Source organism: Bos grunniens, chromosome 14 (assembly GCF_055505025.1).
Source record: "Bos grunniens cultivar Pamir isolate PY7600 chromosome 14, Bosgru_T2T1.0, whole genome shotgun sequence".
Classification (NCBI taxonomy): domain Eukaryota; kingdom Metazoa; phylum Chordata; class Mammalia; order Artiodactyla; family Bovidae; genus Bos; species Bos grunniens.
Window position 1 is genome coordinate 38,144,414 of NC_141178.1, and position 17,605 is coordinate 38,162,018.

At 41.4% G+C, this 17,605-nt stretch overlaps 1 protein-coding gene across 4 annotated transcripts in view; it reads left to right on the top strand.

Annotated features, from left to right (window-relative positions):
• The window catches only part of PAG1 (phosphoprotein membrane anchor with glycosphingolipid microdomains 1), a 160,804-nt gene extending 143,887 nt beyond the window's left edge, over window positions 1-16,917 (top strand). For all 4 annotated transcript variants that reach the window (XM_086336412.1, XM_086336414.1, XM_086336413.1 and 1 more), the window contains 2 exons: window positions 2,168-2,227; window positions 7,412-16,917. In XM_086336412.1, coding sequence (XP_086192538.1) covers window positions 2,168-2,227; window positions 7,412-7,780 — 429 coding nt within the window. In that variant the 3' untranslated portion in view covers window positions 7,781-16,917. The remainder of the gene's footprint in view (window positions 1-2,167; window positions 2,228-7,411) is intronic.
• Window positions 16,918-17,605: the final 688 nt, after the last annotated feature.

Consider the following 17,605-nt stretch of genomic DNA (forward strand, 5'->3'; position numbering starts at 1 on the left):
TGACATTCAGCCGTGAAGAATGAAAGCAAGGAGACCAGTTGGGTAGCCATTCTAATAAGCAAGACAAGAAACACTTGTTGGAACAGGGTAGGAGCAGCAGAAGTAACAGGAGACACTAAACTAGAACCAGGAGATTTGTTGATGGGCCAGATGTGGATGAAAGGATGAGGAAACAGTGATGAATCCAGGGTGTGGCCTGAGCCCCTGGAAGCGTGGGACTGCCATAAACTGAAGTAGAAGGACTGTGGGCCAAGCAAATTTGGGAGTTCGGGGCTGGACATATTGGTTTGAGATAGATATTGGTCATCCAAGAAGCAACATCAGAGAACAGCTGGATGGAGGAGCAGGCTTACAAGGATAGGCCTGGGCTGGGCTTGTACATTTGGAAGTCAGCAGCAGAAATTAGTTTTTTCAAGCTGACATCGGGTGAGATCACTGCATGAGTGTGTGTGAGTGGGGACTTGAAGAGTTCTAAGGACACAGGTCCAGGAAAGAAAGGAGCCAGCAGAAGAGAGGAAAACAGGAGAGAAAAACAGGAAAATCCAGTGTCCTAGAAGCCAAGGAGTGAGTGTTCGGGGAAGAAGGGGTGACCTTGCAGCACACAGCAGGTGGGTCAGGAGAGAGGTCAGGAGAGATCAGTGACACGATGGACATCAGTGTCCTCCTCGAGAGCAGTTTCTTTGGAATCTAGGAGGCAGAAACTGAACTGAAATGGGTTTGGAGAGATAATAGGAAGAGAAAAATTGAGTGTTGTTTTTTTTTAGACAACTCTTTTAAGAGGTTTTGCTATAATGGAATTAGTAACAGAACTAGAAGGGTGTGTTGGTTTGGTTTGGGTTTTAGAATAGATAAATAGCCTGTTTTTATGTGGATGGGGATGACTCCATAGAGGGGAAAGTTGATGTAGACAGAATGGAGTGTTGCTGGTGCTTATATCCACGAGTGGGTGCAAGAGGTCAGGGTCTCCTGCACAGGAGGAAGGGATCGCCTTAAGGTGGAGCCTGGAAAGTTCACTTGTGGCAACGGGCAGGGAGGAAGACGTGTGAATGCAGAGACTGGAGGTGTGATGGGAGAGGTAGAAGTTTATAGACATTTCTTTTGATTCCTTCAGTTTTCTCAAGGTCCTCAGCTAGGGATGAGGTGTTGGGGGTTCGGGGAGAGAGGAGAAGATGTGAAGAAGGCAGCTAGGAGAGCAGGGGCCAGCGGGTAGTAGCAGGTGTAGGAAGATTCAGAGCAGCTTTAAGGACTCATCTGAGGGGTGAGTTCTCCAGTGACCAGGAAGGGAGTGGAGTTCTTAAAGTATGACAGTGATGGCCGACCATGGAGCTTGAGTTTGATAGGGTAGGAAGGAAGGAGGAGGAGAAGTGAGACATGCAAAAAAGTGGTTGGGGGCCCCACAGTTTTGCAGGCTTGTTGAACTGGGTTATGGGAGGAGTAGGCATGAACAGTGAGTGCTGGTCTGAAGGGGCCTGCAGGGAGATGGGATAGTGGGGCTGCTGTGGTTTAGGCTAAGAGGGGTCTGAGGTGCAGACTGAGCAGGGAGGTGGGGCAAGGATGCACGGTCGGTGCAGGGAGGTCAAGCAGTAGGTGCAGGTTTGGAAGGATACAGGTCGGTTGAAATCAGCAAGAATTCAGGCAGGAGAGGTGTTAGAGATTCAGTGAATCCAGAGCCAGAATCATCAAGAATCATCAAGAAATGAGGCCAGAAAATGTGAGTTGATTTCTCCACTAGTTGTGAAAAAGTTTCCAGATGACCTAAGAATCTTCCTGATAACTCATGCAAACTAGAAATAAAAAATTTAGGGATTTGACAAACACCATAGTATTTTTTTCAGTCAATTTTTCAATCTTTCATTAATGATCAATCCTTCAGTGATAATTAGGAATTGAAACAGTAATCTTCATAATCATTTGGTTTTTCTGTACCTACAGATTCAAATAAAAAAATTAGAAGAAATTTATCTAATGTAATACTGCTAGGTATGTAAAATCATACTTATGTGTTTATTCCTGAGGTCCTTTATATAATTTCTTTGTAGAAAATAGTTTCTTGTCTAAGAATCGTTTGAAAACATTTTTGTATATAGTTGTATCACAGCATATGCCCAAAAAAAGGTTAAATTATTGACTTTAAACTCTCTTCTCTTGATTTATTTTGTTCTAACAGAGACTTAGTTCATTGTCGTACAAGTCCCGGGAAGAAGACCCAACTCTCACAGAAGAAGAGGTGAGTTTTGTTACTTTTAAATAATCCAGAAGCTCTTGTAATAGAGAATAGCACTTCCTTCCTTAAGTAGACGCTCTGTCCTGTTACCCTTCATCTGAGAAAGCTGAAGTAGGCTCTTAAGCCTATGGTTGGAAATGAGAGTTGGCTATGTTGGCTGTATCATGGTTCAGAGAAAGTAACTGGGAGATGGGAAGACAAGGAAGAGGATAAGTTGAACAAGGAAGCTCAATAGGGAAGAAGGAGAAGACAAAAATAGAAAGGGGAGGGGAGGAAAGAGAAATGAGAAGAGAGAAATGTAAGTGTGTGAGCTTTAATCAGGGAGGAGGTTCCCATTAGAAGGAAGTTAATAGTGGGTTGGAATATGCAGGGAATTGGAACAGGTGGATGTAGAGAATTTGCTCCAGGCTGGGAGACAGAGGAAGAAGGGCTTAGGCTTCTGGGAGACAGAGCAGGAAACTTCAAAAACACTTCTAGACTGGAAGTAGGGTTAGACATGGCCACCAATGAGAAACAGTGATGTATCCTCCCAAGCACCGGGGCTGAAGAGTCATGGATTAAACTTTCAGTGAAGCATTAAAATTGTAAAAGCCAGTATTTATGGGATTTTGTCAAGCTAGATTCAGAGCCGAACACCTTAATTTGTCAAGCTACATAAAGCCTCTTCCTGGCATGCCTAGCTTAGTAAATTGTGTACGTGTACAAAAGCAATGTGGGCTTTCCAGGTGGCGCTAGTGGTAAAGAACCCACCTGCCAATGCAGGAGGCATAAGAGACACAAGTTCAGTCCCTGGGTCATGAAGATCCCTGGAGGAGGGCACGACAACCCGCTCCACTATTCTTGCCTGGAGAATCCCATGGACAGAGGAGCCTGGTGGGCTACAGTCCATGGGCTCACACAGAGTCAGACACAACTGAGGTGGCTTGGCACGCACACACACGCAAAAGCAACACACACGTGTGACGTTGCCCAGCCCCCACCACGTTCCCTCTCCAGGGAGTGGAACTGCCATCTGTCCACCTGGTTGCAGAAGCCAAAACTCTGGGGCCCTCCTGAACACCGCATTTTCCTCACTGTCTTCAGATTCAGCCAGTAATCAGGCCCTTCAATTCCACCTCAGAAGCTAACTTTCATGTTCCCCCACCCCTGTCCATATCCACTGGGCCCGCCCCTCACAAGACTAATGCAGGGCCCTCCTACCAGGGCCCGAAGTGGCTCCTGTGCCTCCTCCAGCATTTTTCACTCTCCTGGAGCCATCCCATTGGGCTAAGAAAATATTTTAATTCCCTGGCAGTCCAGTTTTTAGGACTCGGTGCTTTCACTGCTGAGGCCATGGGTTCAGTCCCTGGTTAAGGAATTAATATTCTACAAGCCAGGCTGAAAAAAAATATATAAGAGATCTGGAAACTAATTCTTTAAAATAAATTGAGACTATGTGAAATTTTTAATTACTTTTCCTCTTATCTTACATTTGTTTGTGGTTTTTGAATAGGACACTGTTATACTGATGAATGTTGAACATAGAATAAAGAACTGTGACTCCCATGTATTCATTCTAGGAAGATGATTTAGGAAAAATAAATATGGAGATCATTTATTTTTATATTCATGTGATATAATGTGAGTCCAGACTGAAACTGAGACCTGAATTTTAAGTACTGTTATCCTAATTTAACAGAATGGTGGGGGAAGGATTGAATATAAAAAGAAGAGAAATGAGGGAAAGAGGGTAATTTATGAGAACATAATAACAATTTACAGACTGAATAATAATGATGAAACATGTTAAAGAGAAAAATTGCAAAGCTAAATAGTAAGAGGGCTTGAAGAGAAACCTTTTATTTATACAAAATAAAAATAATAGTCGTAGGAGACATATATTCAAAAAGAATATTAGAAGACTTGAGAAATGTTAATAAGATTTCAAATTTACAGTGACACCCTCCTGCACATTTGGTTCATGCCCAGGGAAAATATTAAGTTGCAAGTTAATGAAAGAGCCTGTAATTTAAAAAAGAAAAGACTGTAAAAGCCAAGAAGGCCCAAGTACTTACCAGGAGTGGAGGCCATTGTGACAGAAGCATGGGCAAGAAAGGAGGAAGAGAAACAGAAGTGGTGCTAAGGGCCCAGCTCTCGCTGTCACTCTCACAGATAAAGTTGTGTTTGTCCTCCTGATGTTACCGCTGAAGCTGAGGACACTGGCTACCTTCATTACTATCCATGCATGTGTGTTTAGTGGCTCAGTCGTGTCCAGCTCTTTGCAACCCACGAACTGTAGCCTGCCAGCCTCCTCTGTCCATGGGATTCTCCAGGCAAGCATAATGGAGTGGGTTGCCATTTCCTCCTCTTCCAGGGGGTCTTCCCAACCCAGGGATCGAACCCTGGTCTCCTGCACTGCAGGCAGATTCTTTACCTTCTGAGCCACCGGGGAAGCCCCTATCATGCATGACTCACCCCTTTATAATCTGTCCACGGTTTTGGCTCGGACCACCTTTTAAGTAAAAAGTTTCATGTGTTGGCAACTTGCTACACAAAGCAGAGGCCTTGTGTTTTACTCTTCTGAAATGGAAAGCTACTCTAATTCCTCATTTTGAAAGGAATTTTTTAGTTAAAACCTCTCAGGTGAGAATGTTAATTTAATATGCATGAAAATGGTTAAATCAACAGGGCAGGAGTTTCACAAAGATTATTTCTCTGACTCAAACCCTTTGGATTGTCAAAGCCTGGCAAATGCCAGCCACCAGCCTGTAGGGAAAGTTCTCATGCAAAAGACAGTTAGCGTGCGGCAGGCGTGTCTTAAGAAGTTTTGGAGGCCAGCTGGAAGCTTTCTGCCCAGCATGTGGATATGTGAGAGTAGGACATCTCTCTCTGCACTTGCAAAGCCAAGCATCTGTCAGGAAGTATGTTCCCTTATTTCCTGGGTGTTTTAATACATCAATTGCTGTGCAAAGATAACTGCAGGTAATGAAGGATATTTTTACTTATTTCCAACCATGATTTCTAACAATAAAACAATACCCTCCCTCCCAAATCTCCTAATCAGTCCATTTTTGTATCAAAGAAAATGAAACCTCTCCTGATATTTGTGGCTTTGTTGTTGATGTTCAGTCGCTCAGTCATGTCTGACTCTTTGCAACCCTACGGACTGCAGCACGCCAGGCTTCCCTGTCCTTCGTCCCCTGAAGTTTGCTCAAACTCATGTCCATCGAGTTGGTGATGCCATCCAACCATATCATCCTCTGTCATCCCCTTCTCCTGCCTTCTGTATTTGTGGCTAGATGAGATGTATTGGTGAGACTGAGTGGGTTTGCTTGGAAAACAGCCTGTTCTTCCCAAAGGAAAGAGTGTCCCATAAGTTTTTGTCTTTGTTGCATGAGAGGTGCAGTCTTGTCTGACTCTCCACGACCCCATGGACTGTAGTCCACCAGACTCCTCTGTCCATGGGATTTCCCAGGCAAGAATGCTGGAATGGGTAGCCATTTCCTTCTCCAGGGAATCTTCCTGACCCAGGGTTTGAACCCATGTCTCCTGCATCTCCTGCACTGGCAGGCAAAGTCTTCACTACTGAGCCACCTGGGCAGCCCATCCCCTAAGTTGATTGTCTCCCAATATCATTTCTGAGTTGATTTCATATAAGAATGAATTTTCCCACTGAAGAAAACTTAGCCCCATCTCTGAATGTCTATTTAACCAATAGTATGCAATGAAGTATTAATTTAAAAAATAGTAGAGGGGTGGGATGGTAAGGAAGATGGGAGGGAGGTTCAAGAGGAAGAGGTATACCTATGGCTGATTCATGTTGATATTTGGCAGAAAACAACGAAATTCTGTAAAGCAATTGTCCTTCGATAAAATTAATAGATAAAATCAGAAAAAAAAATAGTGGAAAGTGATCCTCTGACAGATATATGTATACTGCCAACCAGCATCCAGAAGCTATTGTTGAGACCTTTGTGATGCGGGAGGAGTGGATTATACAGTCTGGTGCAGTGCTTCTCGCACTTAGTGGGCATGAGAGTCAGCCCACCCCCAGAATTTGTGACTCAGTGGTTCTGGGGTGGTGCCCCAGGGTTTGCCTTTCCAAAAAATGTCCAGATCCTGCTACTGCTGACTTGAAGCCCACCCTTTTGAGTATCACCAGGATGATATGTTTTCTACCCTTTTTTGTAAAGCAGTCAAAACTTTCCTCAGGTGAAATATCATTGTGATAAAGAAATCAAATAAAACCCGATGTTGTGGTCAGGTCCTGGGGGTCTTGAGCTGCCCACTCTACCTGCTTGCCTCAAACCCTTGGCAGAATTAGAGAGAACCTGGATTTCATAGAATTAGGCTACTTACAAAGTTATAGACAACACATATAATTGTTCTGCTGCGTACTCCAGGATTAGCATAGGTTGTGAAGAATCGGCTTCTGGGTATATATCCAAAAGAAATGAAAACACTGTCTACAAGAGATATCTGTACTCCTCTGTTTATTGCAGTATTATTCACAATAGCCAAGTCATGAAAACAACTTAACTGTCCAACAACAGATGAATGGATAAAGAAAATGTAATTACACACACACACACACGCATGTACACATAATGGAATATTATTCATCCATAAAAAAGAAAATCTTGCCATTTGCAACAGCATAGATGGATCTTGAGGGCATTGTGCCAAGTGAAATGAGTCAGATAGAGAAAGACAGATAGTGTGTATTCTCATATAGATGTGAAATCTAGAAAAGCCAAACAGAAATAGAGTAGAATGGTGGTTGCCTCAGGCTGGGGACTGGGGGAAATGGGGAGATGTTGGTCAAAGGGTCAAACTTCCATCTATAATAAGTTCTGGGAATATAGTACATCATGGTGGCTAGAACTAACAGTACTGTGTTATATACTTGAAACTTAGAGCTTAAATGTTATCACCACACACCAAGAATATGGTAATCACAGTAAAGAAGTTGTTAACTAACTTTATTGTGGTAATCATTTCACAATATGTGTATCAAACCATCATGCTGCACACCTTAAACTTACATGTGTTGTGTGTCAATTATGTCTCCGTAAAGTTTGGGAATCCGAAAAAAATTCTTAAAGGGACCCACACCCCCATAGTCCCAAGAATCTAGCTTGTCACTAAAAGAGGGAGGGAGGAATCAAGCTTGGAGCTTATTTATTCACTTCTCCCCTTGTTTTCTAGATCTCGGCCATGTATTCATCAGTGCATAAAAAAGGACAGCCAGGGAACAAATCAGGACAGTCACTTAGAGTACCGGAGGCCTCCTACACCTCCATGCCGGGAGCCGCTCCGAGGTCCCCCTCTTCCTGCAACGATCTCTATGCCACTGTTAAAGACTTTGAGAAGATGCCGAATAGTGTCAGCACACTTCCAGCAGCAGGCAAGCCCAGTGAGGAGGCTGAGCCAGATTATGAAGCAATACAGACTCTAAACAGAGAGGAAGAGAAGTCTGCCCCGGAGACCAACAGTCACCATGGCCTTTGCCCAAAAGAGAATGACTATGAGAGCATCGGGGACTTGCAGCAATGCCGAGACGTCACCAGGCTCTAGCAGCCTGGAAAGGACCCAGCTAGCAAAGGACCAGCCGGCAAAGCCAGTGCTGCTGCAGAAGACAAGAAGCGATGTCAGCCACACTTCATATGCTGCTTTAGGAAAGGGAAGACGATTGGAGATGCCAGAACTGCTTCTCAGTTTGGGGAGAAATGCGGTAGGCACCCTGCTGCCAGGGCACTGGCATACCCAAGCACACCTGCGTCATGCACCCGCTCCCTCTGGAAGGATCCCGGCTGTCAGTGATCTCACCCTCTTCGTGAAGAAAGCCACGCAGTAAGGAAGAATGACACTTGTCAAAAACCACAGCTCACCTGCCTGAAACACTGCCATTCACAGGAGCCTGGTTTCTCTCCCTCTCTCCTTTTCGCTGTCTGCTACTGATAGTAAAATGAATGGCATTTCTCTCTGAAATCTTCCGATTTATAATGGTTTGTTCCAAGGATTTTCTCCCACCAGGCTGGGCCTTTGCCTTCAAGTGGGTGTTTTCCATTGCTAAGAAATTGTGGTTGCTATTTCCGGTCTGCTCCCCAGCCCATTCAAAGAGCTGCACCTGGGAACCCGAGCCCCCAACCAGTGGAGAGCACTGGGGACACCCCTGGAGTTTCCTAGCTCTTCATTCCTTCTGATTTGGGCACTCCATGTCAGCAGCCTCTTCCAAAGTACTTGAAGTCATTGTTAGATGCTTTATTTTATTTTTATAGTCAATATGGTTTTTTCCCCCCCAGTGTTTGAAACTCTTCAGAGTCTTTTTCAGTATTTTCAAAGAATATCATGGTACTTCTATACTTGTTTTAGTCCAGCTCATTCTTCCAAAACAGAGAGCCTTAATCTCAATGTTAGGACACAGACCACGTGTTTGGGTGGCAGCCACTGCATCCATCTCTTCCCAAGGGCTGTGGACTTGAATGTGTATTTCTGATGACCTCTGCTGCCACACTGATGTGCAGGAGTTCATACATGAACTGCTCCCCTAAGGTAATCTATTTGAGATGAAAATATAAACATTTATTTTTGTTATATAAATTTATAAGGTATTTTATGTTTAATGCCTAATTTCTAGGAAGTGCCAGATAAAATATATATTAACTATTTTGATTTGATGTACAATGATTTATATTCTCATTTTGAAAAGACACCATGAAGCACATAAGCTTGTACCAGTAGTTGTTATCTTTTTTCTAACCAAGTGTTTAAAACATGGAAGGTTTTTAAAGACATCACTTTTCAAATGGTACTTGGAGCTCTTGGTCAAAAATCAGCTGACTCATTGGAGAAACAAGTGGAATAAACATAACTGATCATTTTCAATGTTTTGTGGTGGGCAATAGTGAAATATTTGAAATGGTAAAAATGGAAAGAGGAACAAGATATGACCAGGGATGACTGACGATTAACCTTATGAAAGTATTATGATTCCATTAAGGTTTAGCTACGTTTTTAAGAAAAAGGTGATGAATTCTGTAGCCTGGTGCTTGCACATGTAAATTGCCTGTTGGGATTTTTTTTTCCCCTTCATTCAGTGGCTGAAATAACTCAGATTGAGAGCTCAGCCTGGTTTGAATTTAATCATCTCTTTAGATTTTATAAGGCCGACATTGGGAAACCTGTTCACTTTTCATTCTAAAAGGAACCTGGTTGAAGTGCTATTATGTAGTGTGGGCTACAGAAAAGAAGCTTTTCCTACACTCTAAAGAAAAAAAAAAAGGCAATTATTCTGTACCACTGTGACATCTGCGATTTTTCAGATTGAATAATCTTACTGTTTTCACTCATTAGGACAAAGAATGCAGTTGGGAGGATGAAGCATCTTGAAAATTGTAGGGACCAGCTCCCGGGCATGTTTTTTTCCATTCCTTGCATTCATGGCTTGATTTTGTGACTGCTCTGTAATACGTTTCTGCAATTGTAAAGTAGCTCAGTTGGAGTAAATGGTTTGCTTGTTATTTTCCAATCAGCCTGGTCTCTCCTGTGAAGACTTTATGTGCATAAAAGCACAATCATCATTGATCAAAAGATCATGGCAGAATAACCTTGGATCAGGGAGAAGTTTATCAGAAAGGTGCAAGGCCCATACTCTCTGAATTCATCTCCTTTGTAAGCACTGGTTTGCCCGGTGATTCTCACTGCTTATTATGAATGAGTCTGCCCCAACAACCTCAGTATCATGGGGTTGCTTTGGCACCTGTTGACAGCCACCTCACACTGTTCACCGAGCCTTGTGCATGCTGCAGTCTCATCCTTTATGAGCACCTGACTGCTCAAAAGTTGCAGTTCATGATGTCTCACTTATGACCAAGGAAGCGGGTATGATCTCTAAAGAGTAAAGCTGTTTCTAGATAGGGAAGCCCTTTATAAATAGTCATATCTTGAAATTTCATTATTGGAATTCCCCCAGAAGTTTCAAAATAAGGGCTATGCCTTACGGCCATAAAGTGTGCAGTGAAATCTCTCTCTCGATTGGAGAACCTGTGCTAAGAATAAGTTGTGATACAAAGTATTAAAAGGGAACTGTAAGGGCCTCCAAAACACATCCTGAAAGAGTAAGTAATAGCACAATCTATGAGGACTAGGGCCTGAGAAAAGCAGAGTAAGCTTTGGGAGATGGCTCTGCTCTTCAGAACATTAGGTACCTTACTGAAGTATTTTATTGATGTAACATCACTGTTTTAACCCTTTAGTACAGTATTTCATAAATTTCATCACTTTTTAAAAATTTTATTTGTTGAAACTTTGTGCTAGAATCTTTAGGTTGGAAGCCTATGGTTTCTTTAAAAAGTTTTCATCTTAAAAGCTACGTAGTTTAAGTGTATGAAAAGTAATTATCAAGAAAGAAAGAGTTTACTGTATCTTTAAAATTCAATTTGACATCCATATTATGTATGCATTGAACTATAATAACCTAGGTTATTATAATCTTGCCTAGGATCTTTGCTTTTATTCATGTATTTTGAAAGTTTCAAAGAGTTTTTTTTACTGATTCTCAGATATTGTCTGTCAGCAGGGAAGTGTAACCTGCTTTATGTGAAATGTTTGAGGAGATTTTAATTTCTAGGAGGAAGTAATTTTTGCACATATCTTTGCCACATTTTTTTTTTCCTGCCCTTCAGTAAATTATATCATTAGGATTATTAAAGCTTTTGAAAGTACCACTCTCCTTTGTGGGAAAAAGGCTAATTACTGATTTGTCTGCCCTTAAAATCTAAGAGTTGATTCTAATTGAGTGCTAGATTAGGTAGTTAGCAAAAAGAACTGAAATTTAACCTCAGCATGTTACTAGATCTAGCTCTCATATTTGATTTTCATTTTTCAAATTAGAGCATTTACTTACTTTTACCAATAACTATATATATAGGGCTTCCCTGGTGGCTTAGACTGTAAAGAATCTGCCTGCCATGCGGGAGACCCAGGTTTGATCCCTGGGTTGGGAAGATCCCCTGGAGAAGGAAATGGCAACCCTCTCCAGTAATCTTACCTAGAGAATGCCTGGACAGAGGAGCCTGGCAGGCTATATACATACACGCACATGTGTATATATTTAAAGTCACTCTGGTGCTTAATTAATTAGGATACATCCCGTCATGTATTTTGAATGTGTATCCTACTAGTGTGATGATTATTGTCATAAAAGCAGAACAGAAGAAACAGTTGTCCAGTCATTTTCTTTTTTTCCCAATCATTTTCATTTGACAGTTACCAGAAAACCTTCTTAACTGGCCCTCAGTGAATTTCTCTAGTTAATGAATTCAGATTTTAAACTATGTCCATCATTCTCTTAGCTGAAAAACAGTGGTGTGTTTAAATAGTTATATTCATGCAGCTCCCTAAATATTCAACCGGACAGAAGGAAATGAAAGTAGGTGTCCTTCTCAGACAGGTATTTGAGGAGAGATTTGGCCGAAGGCAGCAAGGGCCGTGTGAGCCAGGATAGTGACGCCCCCACACACAACCAGACGGCAGAAGCAGGGGCTATTATCACCTGAAGGCACTTCCTTCACTGTCTCCAGAAACAGGGAGGTTTTAGCACAGAATGAACAGCAGTGGAGGAGGATCCTGTGCTGCTCTGAGATGGTGCCATATTATGGCTAGAATCTCAGAGCCTCAGTTCAAGACTGATGTAGGACTTTGTAAACGAGTAAATGCTCCTGGTAATAGTTGCTGTGAGTCTGTGTAGTCTAGTGATGCCATTCTGAAAGTGTTGATTTCTGGTACCAACCAGCTTAGCTTTGGTTGCTGGAAGCACAGTAGGTACTGATGGTTATTTCCTGGAAATCTTGACAGGCTTATTGTACTGTGTAATGGGGAAAAGTTAAAGTGTAATGTTTGGTGTTAATAAGTGACTGATGTGAAAATAGGAACATGTGTCTAAAATATCAAATATGGCTTTATTTGCAGTGAAGTCTAAATTCTTTGTCCTGTAGTTGTATTTTCTTGCTCTGTGTTGTAGCTTTTCTTAAATATATTATTTCTGACAGTATCACTAGATGAGTTTTACACACTTAGAATGTGTTTGACTTTAAGAGAGCAATCCAGAAACTGTGTGAGAGTCTTCATCTGGAATTGCCAAAGTAAATTAAATAAAATCATGGTCTAGAAGAGAACAAACATTCATAAATGGTGTTTTACCCCTACTGCTCATTTTAAAGCTGTATTTACATGCAGTCTCCAATACTTATAAAGTATTTCATTGTTTTTCTAGGTTCTTCTTTTATTTAACTAGGAAATTGTAGTTCAGATTTTTCTTAATGCCAGATGACACAAGAGATACATTTTTTGCTTTAAAAAAGACTATTTTTTTTAAAGCATTATTTTGGTAATCATTTATCTTAATGCAGTTAGATTGAACTCCTCTTTGCTCACCACTTCCATATTGTGGGTGTTTTTTAAAAATGTGGCTCAGATGGTAAAGAATCTGCCTACAATGTAGGAGACCCAGGTTCGATCCCTGGGTTGGAAAGACCCCCTGGAGAAGTGCATGGCTACCCACTCCAGTGTTCTCACCTGGAGAATCCCATGAACAGAGAAGCCTGGTGGGCTACAGTCCATGGGGTCACAAAGAGTTAGACACAGCTGAGGGACTAACACTTTCACTTTCACTTTCAAAAATGTATCATGCTCTATCTCGGCTCACTTCCTGTTACGTATTATAAAGGTTGGTAATTGTCATTCCTCAGACCTCTGTATGTTAAATTGGCAACAGTAAATTGTTTTAATGTTGTTACCGTTTAAATTTTGCACTGTATTAACATGCCTCATGTTTTCAGGGGAAGTTTGAAATATCACTAAACAATAGGAATTTGCATTTCACTGTGCATGCATTTTTTTTCCCCTCATAAAAATGGTTTCCAAAAAAAGTAACATATTGTCTGTTAGATGATCCCAATCAGTTTCAAAGTACTCCTCTTACTCAAAACTACTCAAAAATAATTCATGACAGCATCATTGTGACTCATTGTCTCAAAAGGTCTTTGTAATGGTCAAATTTTTCCAATTCACGAAAGAGTGGGAGAGTTGTTTTCAATATTGTTGTTGTTGAGTCGCTAAGTCGTGTCTAACTCTTTGCGACCCCATGAACTGCAGTACCCCAGACTCTTCTGTCCTCCACTGTCTCCCAGAATTTGATAAAACTCATGCCCATCGAGTCGGTAATGCCATCCAACCATCTCATCCTCTGTTGTTCCCTTCTCTTCCTGCCTTCAATCTTTCCCAGCATCAGGGTCTTTTCCAATAAGTTGGCTCTTTGCATCAGGTGGCCAAAGTATTGAAGCTTCAGCTTCAGCATCAATCCGTCCGATGAATATTCAGGATTGATTTCCTTTAGGATTGACTGGTTTGATCTCCTTGCAATCCAAGGGACTCTCAAGAGTCTTCTCCAGCACCACAATTCAAAAACAACAACTCTTTGGCACTCAGCCTTCTTTATTCTCAATATTTGGAATGTTTAAAACCTTCTGTCACTTTGCATGGCACCATCCCAGCCCCTCTGTGTCTGCTGCTCCCAGAATGTTCCGTGCCTTCTTTTCCAATAGCAGTTACAATCTTCAGTATCGCAGACCCTGACTGGCAGCATTGAACTATTCCCCAGCTCTTCCCAGTTCACATTTTCCAGCGTCAGGGGCTCCCTGGATAAGCCTCAGACCCACTTGGGGAAGCAGATGCTAGGTGTTATTTGTCAGAAACTTTGCTAAACCATGTAAACCATCACTTCTCGGCCTTTTCCCTGATGGCTCAGTGGTAAAGAATCTGGTGCCAATGCAGGAGACACAAGAGATGCAGGTTCAATCCCTAGATCCTGAAGATCCCCTAAGGAGGACATGGCAACCCACTCCAGTATTCTTGACTGAAAAATTCCATGGACAGAGGAGCCCAGTCGACTACAATCCATGGGGTCGCAAAGAGTCGGACATAGCTGAATGAGCACAGCACACAAATCATGTACACTCTTGCCCACGTCTTTTGTGAGATGTGGTTGGCACTAAGGGGCCAATGAAAAGAATTTTTAAAACATTCTGTTGAGGATTCAGACTCACAAATGTAAAAAAAAGGAGCACTGTGCCCTCTCCAGGTAAGTTCACGGCCCCTACAATGTACTGAGGCTGAAGGTAAATCCTGGACCAGCAGACCAGTAGCGACCCGTAAAGTTGAAGGACACTGATTGTTTTAAGAGGGAGGCGGGGAAAACCCTTTCCTATAAGAAAGAATCACTTCTAAAGTATATTGAGTGTAACATTTTTCTAAATCCTGTAGCTATTATGCCCCACCCCTGGGAAAGAGTGCTTATGAGTTATGTTGCTGTAACTAGTTTGAGCTCCTCTCCTAGGTCTCAAGGAAATGAGGATAGTGTTCAAGCATCTGAAGTTACCAGACGTTGAAAATAACTTGGCCATTTATAGACGAAATCTCCAACATTTGGAGGCAATGGGTGATTCAGTGACTGAGGGCCTCTGTCTCTATACACCGAAGGATCCAGGCCGGGTTTAGTTTTCATTTTTTTTTTAAACTTCACTCTCATCACGCTAAGGTAGTGTTTGACTTAAAAGAGATCATTCCAGAAACTGTGTTAAATTAGAGTCTTCATCTGGAATTACCAAAGTAAATGAAATAAAATCATGGTCTAAAATATGTATTCTAGTGTAATTTTTTTCCAAATTACCAGAACAGGTATCTGTTCATTTTCATTATACATTTAATTGTTGAAAGCCTACCTGCTATGCCCATTAGGCACCCTTCACAGGATAATTAAGGCTAAAAGAGAGGAGACCAGTCTTGGCCCCTGGAGCCTGCATTTCAGAACTGGCTTGTTGTAATGTCTGGTTTAATTTTGTTTTGTTTGTTTTTTCACTCAGCAAGTGGGAAACCATGAGTGTAAACAGACTCTTTCCTTTTCCTTTTTTACGCTTAAGGAAAAAAGAAATGTAATTTTAGCTCCCATTTAGGTAGTAAAGGCTTCCCTGACAGACAGCGGTGCCTTTCCCTAGGCGAAGAGACTAGAACCAAAGGCTTTAGTCAGTCTTTGAACATTCCTTTGACAAGTTTTTATGTATTTTTCATGTGAAACCCATAAATGAACCTGGCATGATGATCGTGACCTAGCCAGTAAACTTGCTTGCTTTTTTTGCATTCATCTTCTTAAATATAAGCTTCCCTTGTTTTACCTGGAGCCATGCTAGAAACTGAATTCCTGTGGGCCACTCCACGGCTGCCTGCTGATGTCCTGGAAACTTGGCAGCATCGTTAGCAGTGCTCGCCTCAGAGGGAGAAGCTCGTGGAATGTGTTGGGAGAGTTGAATTTTACATCCAAGTCAACAAACGTTTGAAAGAGTCCTGTATGCCTCAGATTTTGACACACACACAAAAATTATTTTTTTCTGAGTACTAACTACATATTTGATTTGGGGTGGGGTGGGGTGGGGGGCTGGCAGAGCAGGGATTAGAAGTAAAATCTGAACTAAATGATGTGGGCATGAATTTAGGCCCCTGTGTATGTGAGTCTGGAAACTGTCTTATTCCAACACGCTACCTACCACCCTGAGTCTCTTAAGGAGCACACTGTAAATGTGTATAAGACTGAGAAAGATGATGTTAAAGACGTAAATTATTGTTTAGGTATTTTCTTCTTTGTTAACTCAGAAATAAGCTTGTGGCTAGCACGAGATGGCTACTAAAGACATAATTTGTAGGTTACTAGGAACAACCTTTCAAATATGTTTCATTCCAACGTTTTGTAAAACTGGGGAAAGAACCTCCTAGTAATGAAAAAACAAAACCAATAAGAAACTTCCATAAACACTTCCTAAAAGAGCTTGAATGCTTAGTCATTCTCCAGGCCAGAATACTGGAGTGGGTCGCCTTTCCCTTCTCCAGGGGATCTTGGCATCAATCTAACACCTGCCCTAGAGTGTTTGCTTCTTGCCTGTAGTATTTCAACAATTTTTATGGGAGAAAAAAATGTACATATTTTATTTCTTGGAAAAATGAATTGAAGTATTGAATTAAATTATCAGAGGGGCCAATTTAAAGAGACGCATTGGTTTTTGAGACAAGCTCATAGCTCTGTGGTCCGTTTCAGCATTGACTTTACTGTGTGACCTTGAGCAAATGATTAATTACTCTGTGCCTCAGTTTCTCCATCTACAAAATGGGGATAATGATACCAACCATTGCCTACCTCATAGGGATGTTATGGGGACAATTGAGACAATATAGATAAATACAAATGCTTTGAACTCTGAAAGAAAGGTGCTATATAAATTGAAATTGTGTTGTTTTTGATGATCCAATTGTTATGTTTAGAGTTTAAATAATAGCAATACTGTTAGTCATGTTAAGAATAAGTTTCAATTTGATGTATATTTACAATTCTCTTCTGTGGCCAGATAGCGATCATCATCCAGTAATGGTACTGAAATTGGTATTTGTTTTCTGTGTGTTTCTGCCCATAGTATTTCTATTCTGAATGTTCCCAAAAGGCTGGAGTTTAACTTGTCATATCTTGTAGTTTACATGTAATGAACCTTATTCAAGCTGTATATAGAAGTATAATTACATGTAAATAGCAGGTACGTTGTAATTAAAGGCACTTATCAAATTCTTTTTTGTTCTTTTTTAATTGCAATAAAGATCAGTTTTATATAAAAGCTTGTTTAAGTTCATTTGATATTTGGGAAGATCAAGAATGGCTAATTTATATGCCCTGAGGGCATCTCCGGGGTTGGGAGTTTTGACAATCAGCTCACTGCCTGGCAGGAAGAAGGTGGTGCCTGAGAAGCAGGCAGTGGAGCTGAGTGGTTAGAGCTGCCAACTCTGCAGAAAAGAACCTGAGTTTGAGTCGCAGCTCCAGGGTGACTTTGAGGAAGCCATAGTACTTCTTTGTGCCTCTGTTTCCACTTAAGAAGTGAGGAATCATAGATAGCCAATGGGAATTTGCTGTATGGCTCAGAAAACTCGAACAGGGGCTCTGTATCAGCCTAGAGGATGGGGAGGGAGATGGGAGGGAGCTTCAAAAGGGAGGGGTTATATGTATACCTATGGCTGATTCATGTTTAGGTTTGACAGAAAACAGCAGAATTCTGTAAAGCAATTATCCTTCAATAAAAAATTAATTTTAAAAAAAGAACAGATAATACAATCTAACACTGTTGATAAAAGGTACTGTTGGTAAAAATTCACATTTTGGGGAAATTTCTCTAATAAAAGTCTGTCAAAGTTCGAAAAAAAGAAGTGGGGAATCATAGTAGAGAACCTATTAATGGGCTTCCCTGGTGGCTCAGTGGTAAAGAAAACACCTGCCAATGCAGAAGAAACGAATTCGACCCCTGATCTGGG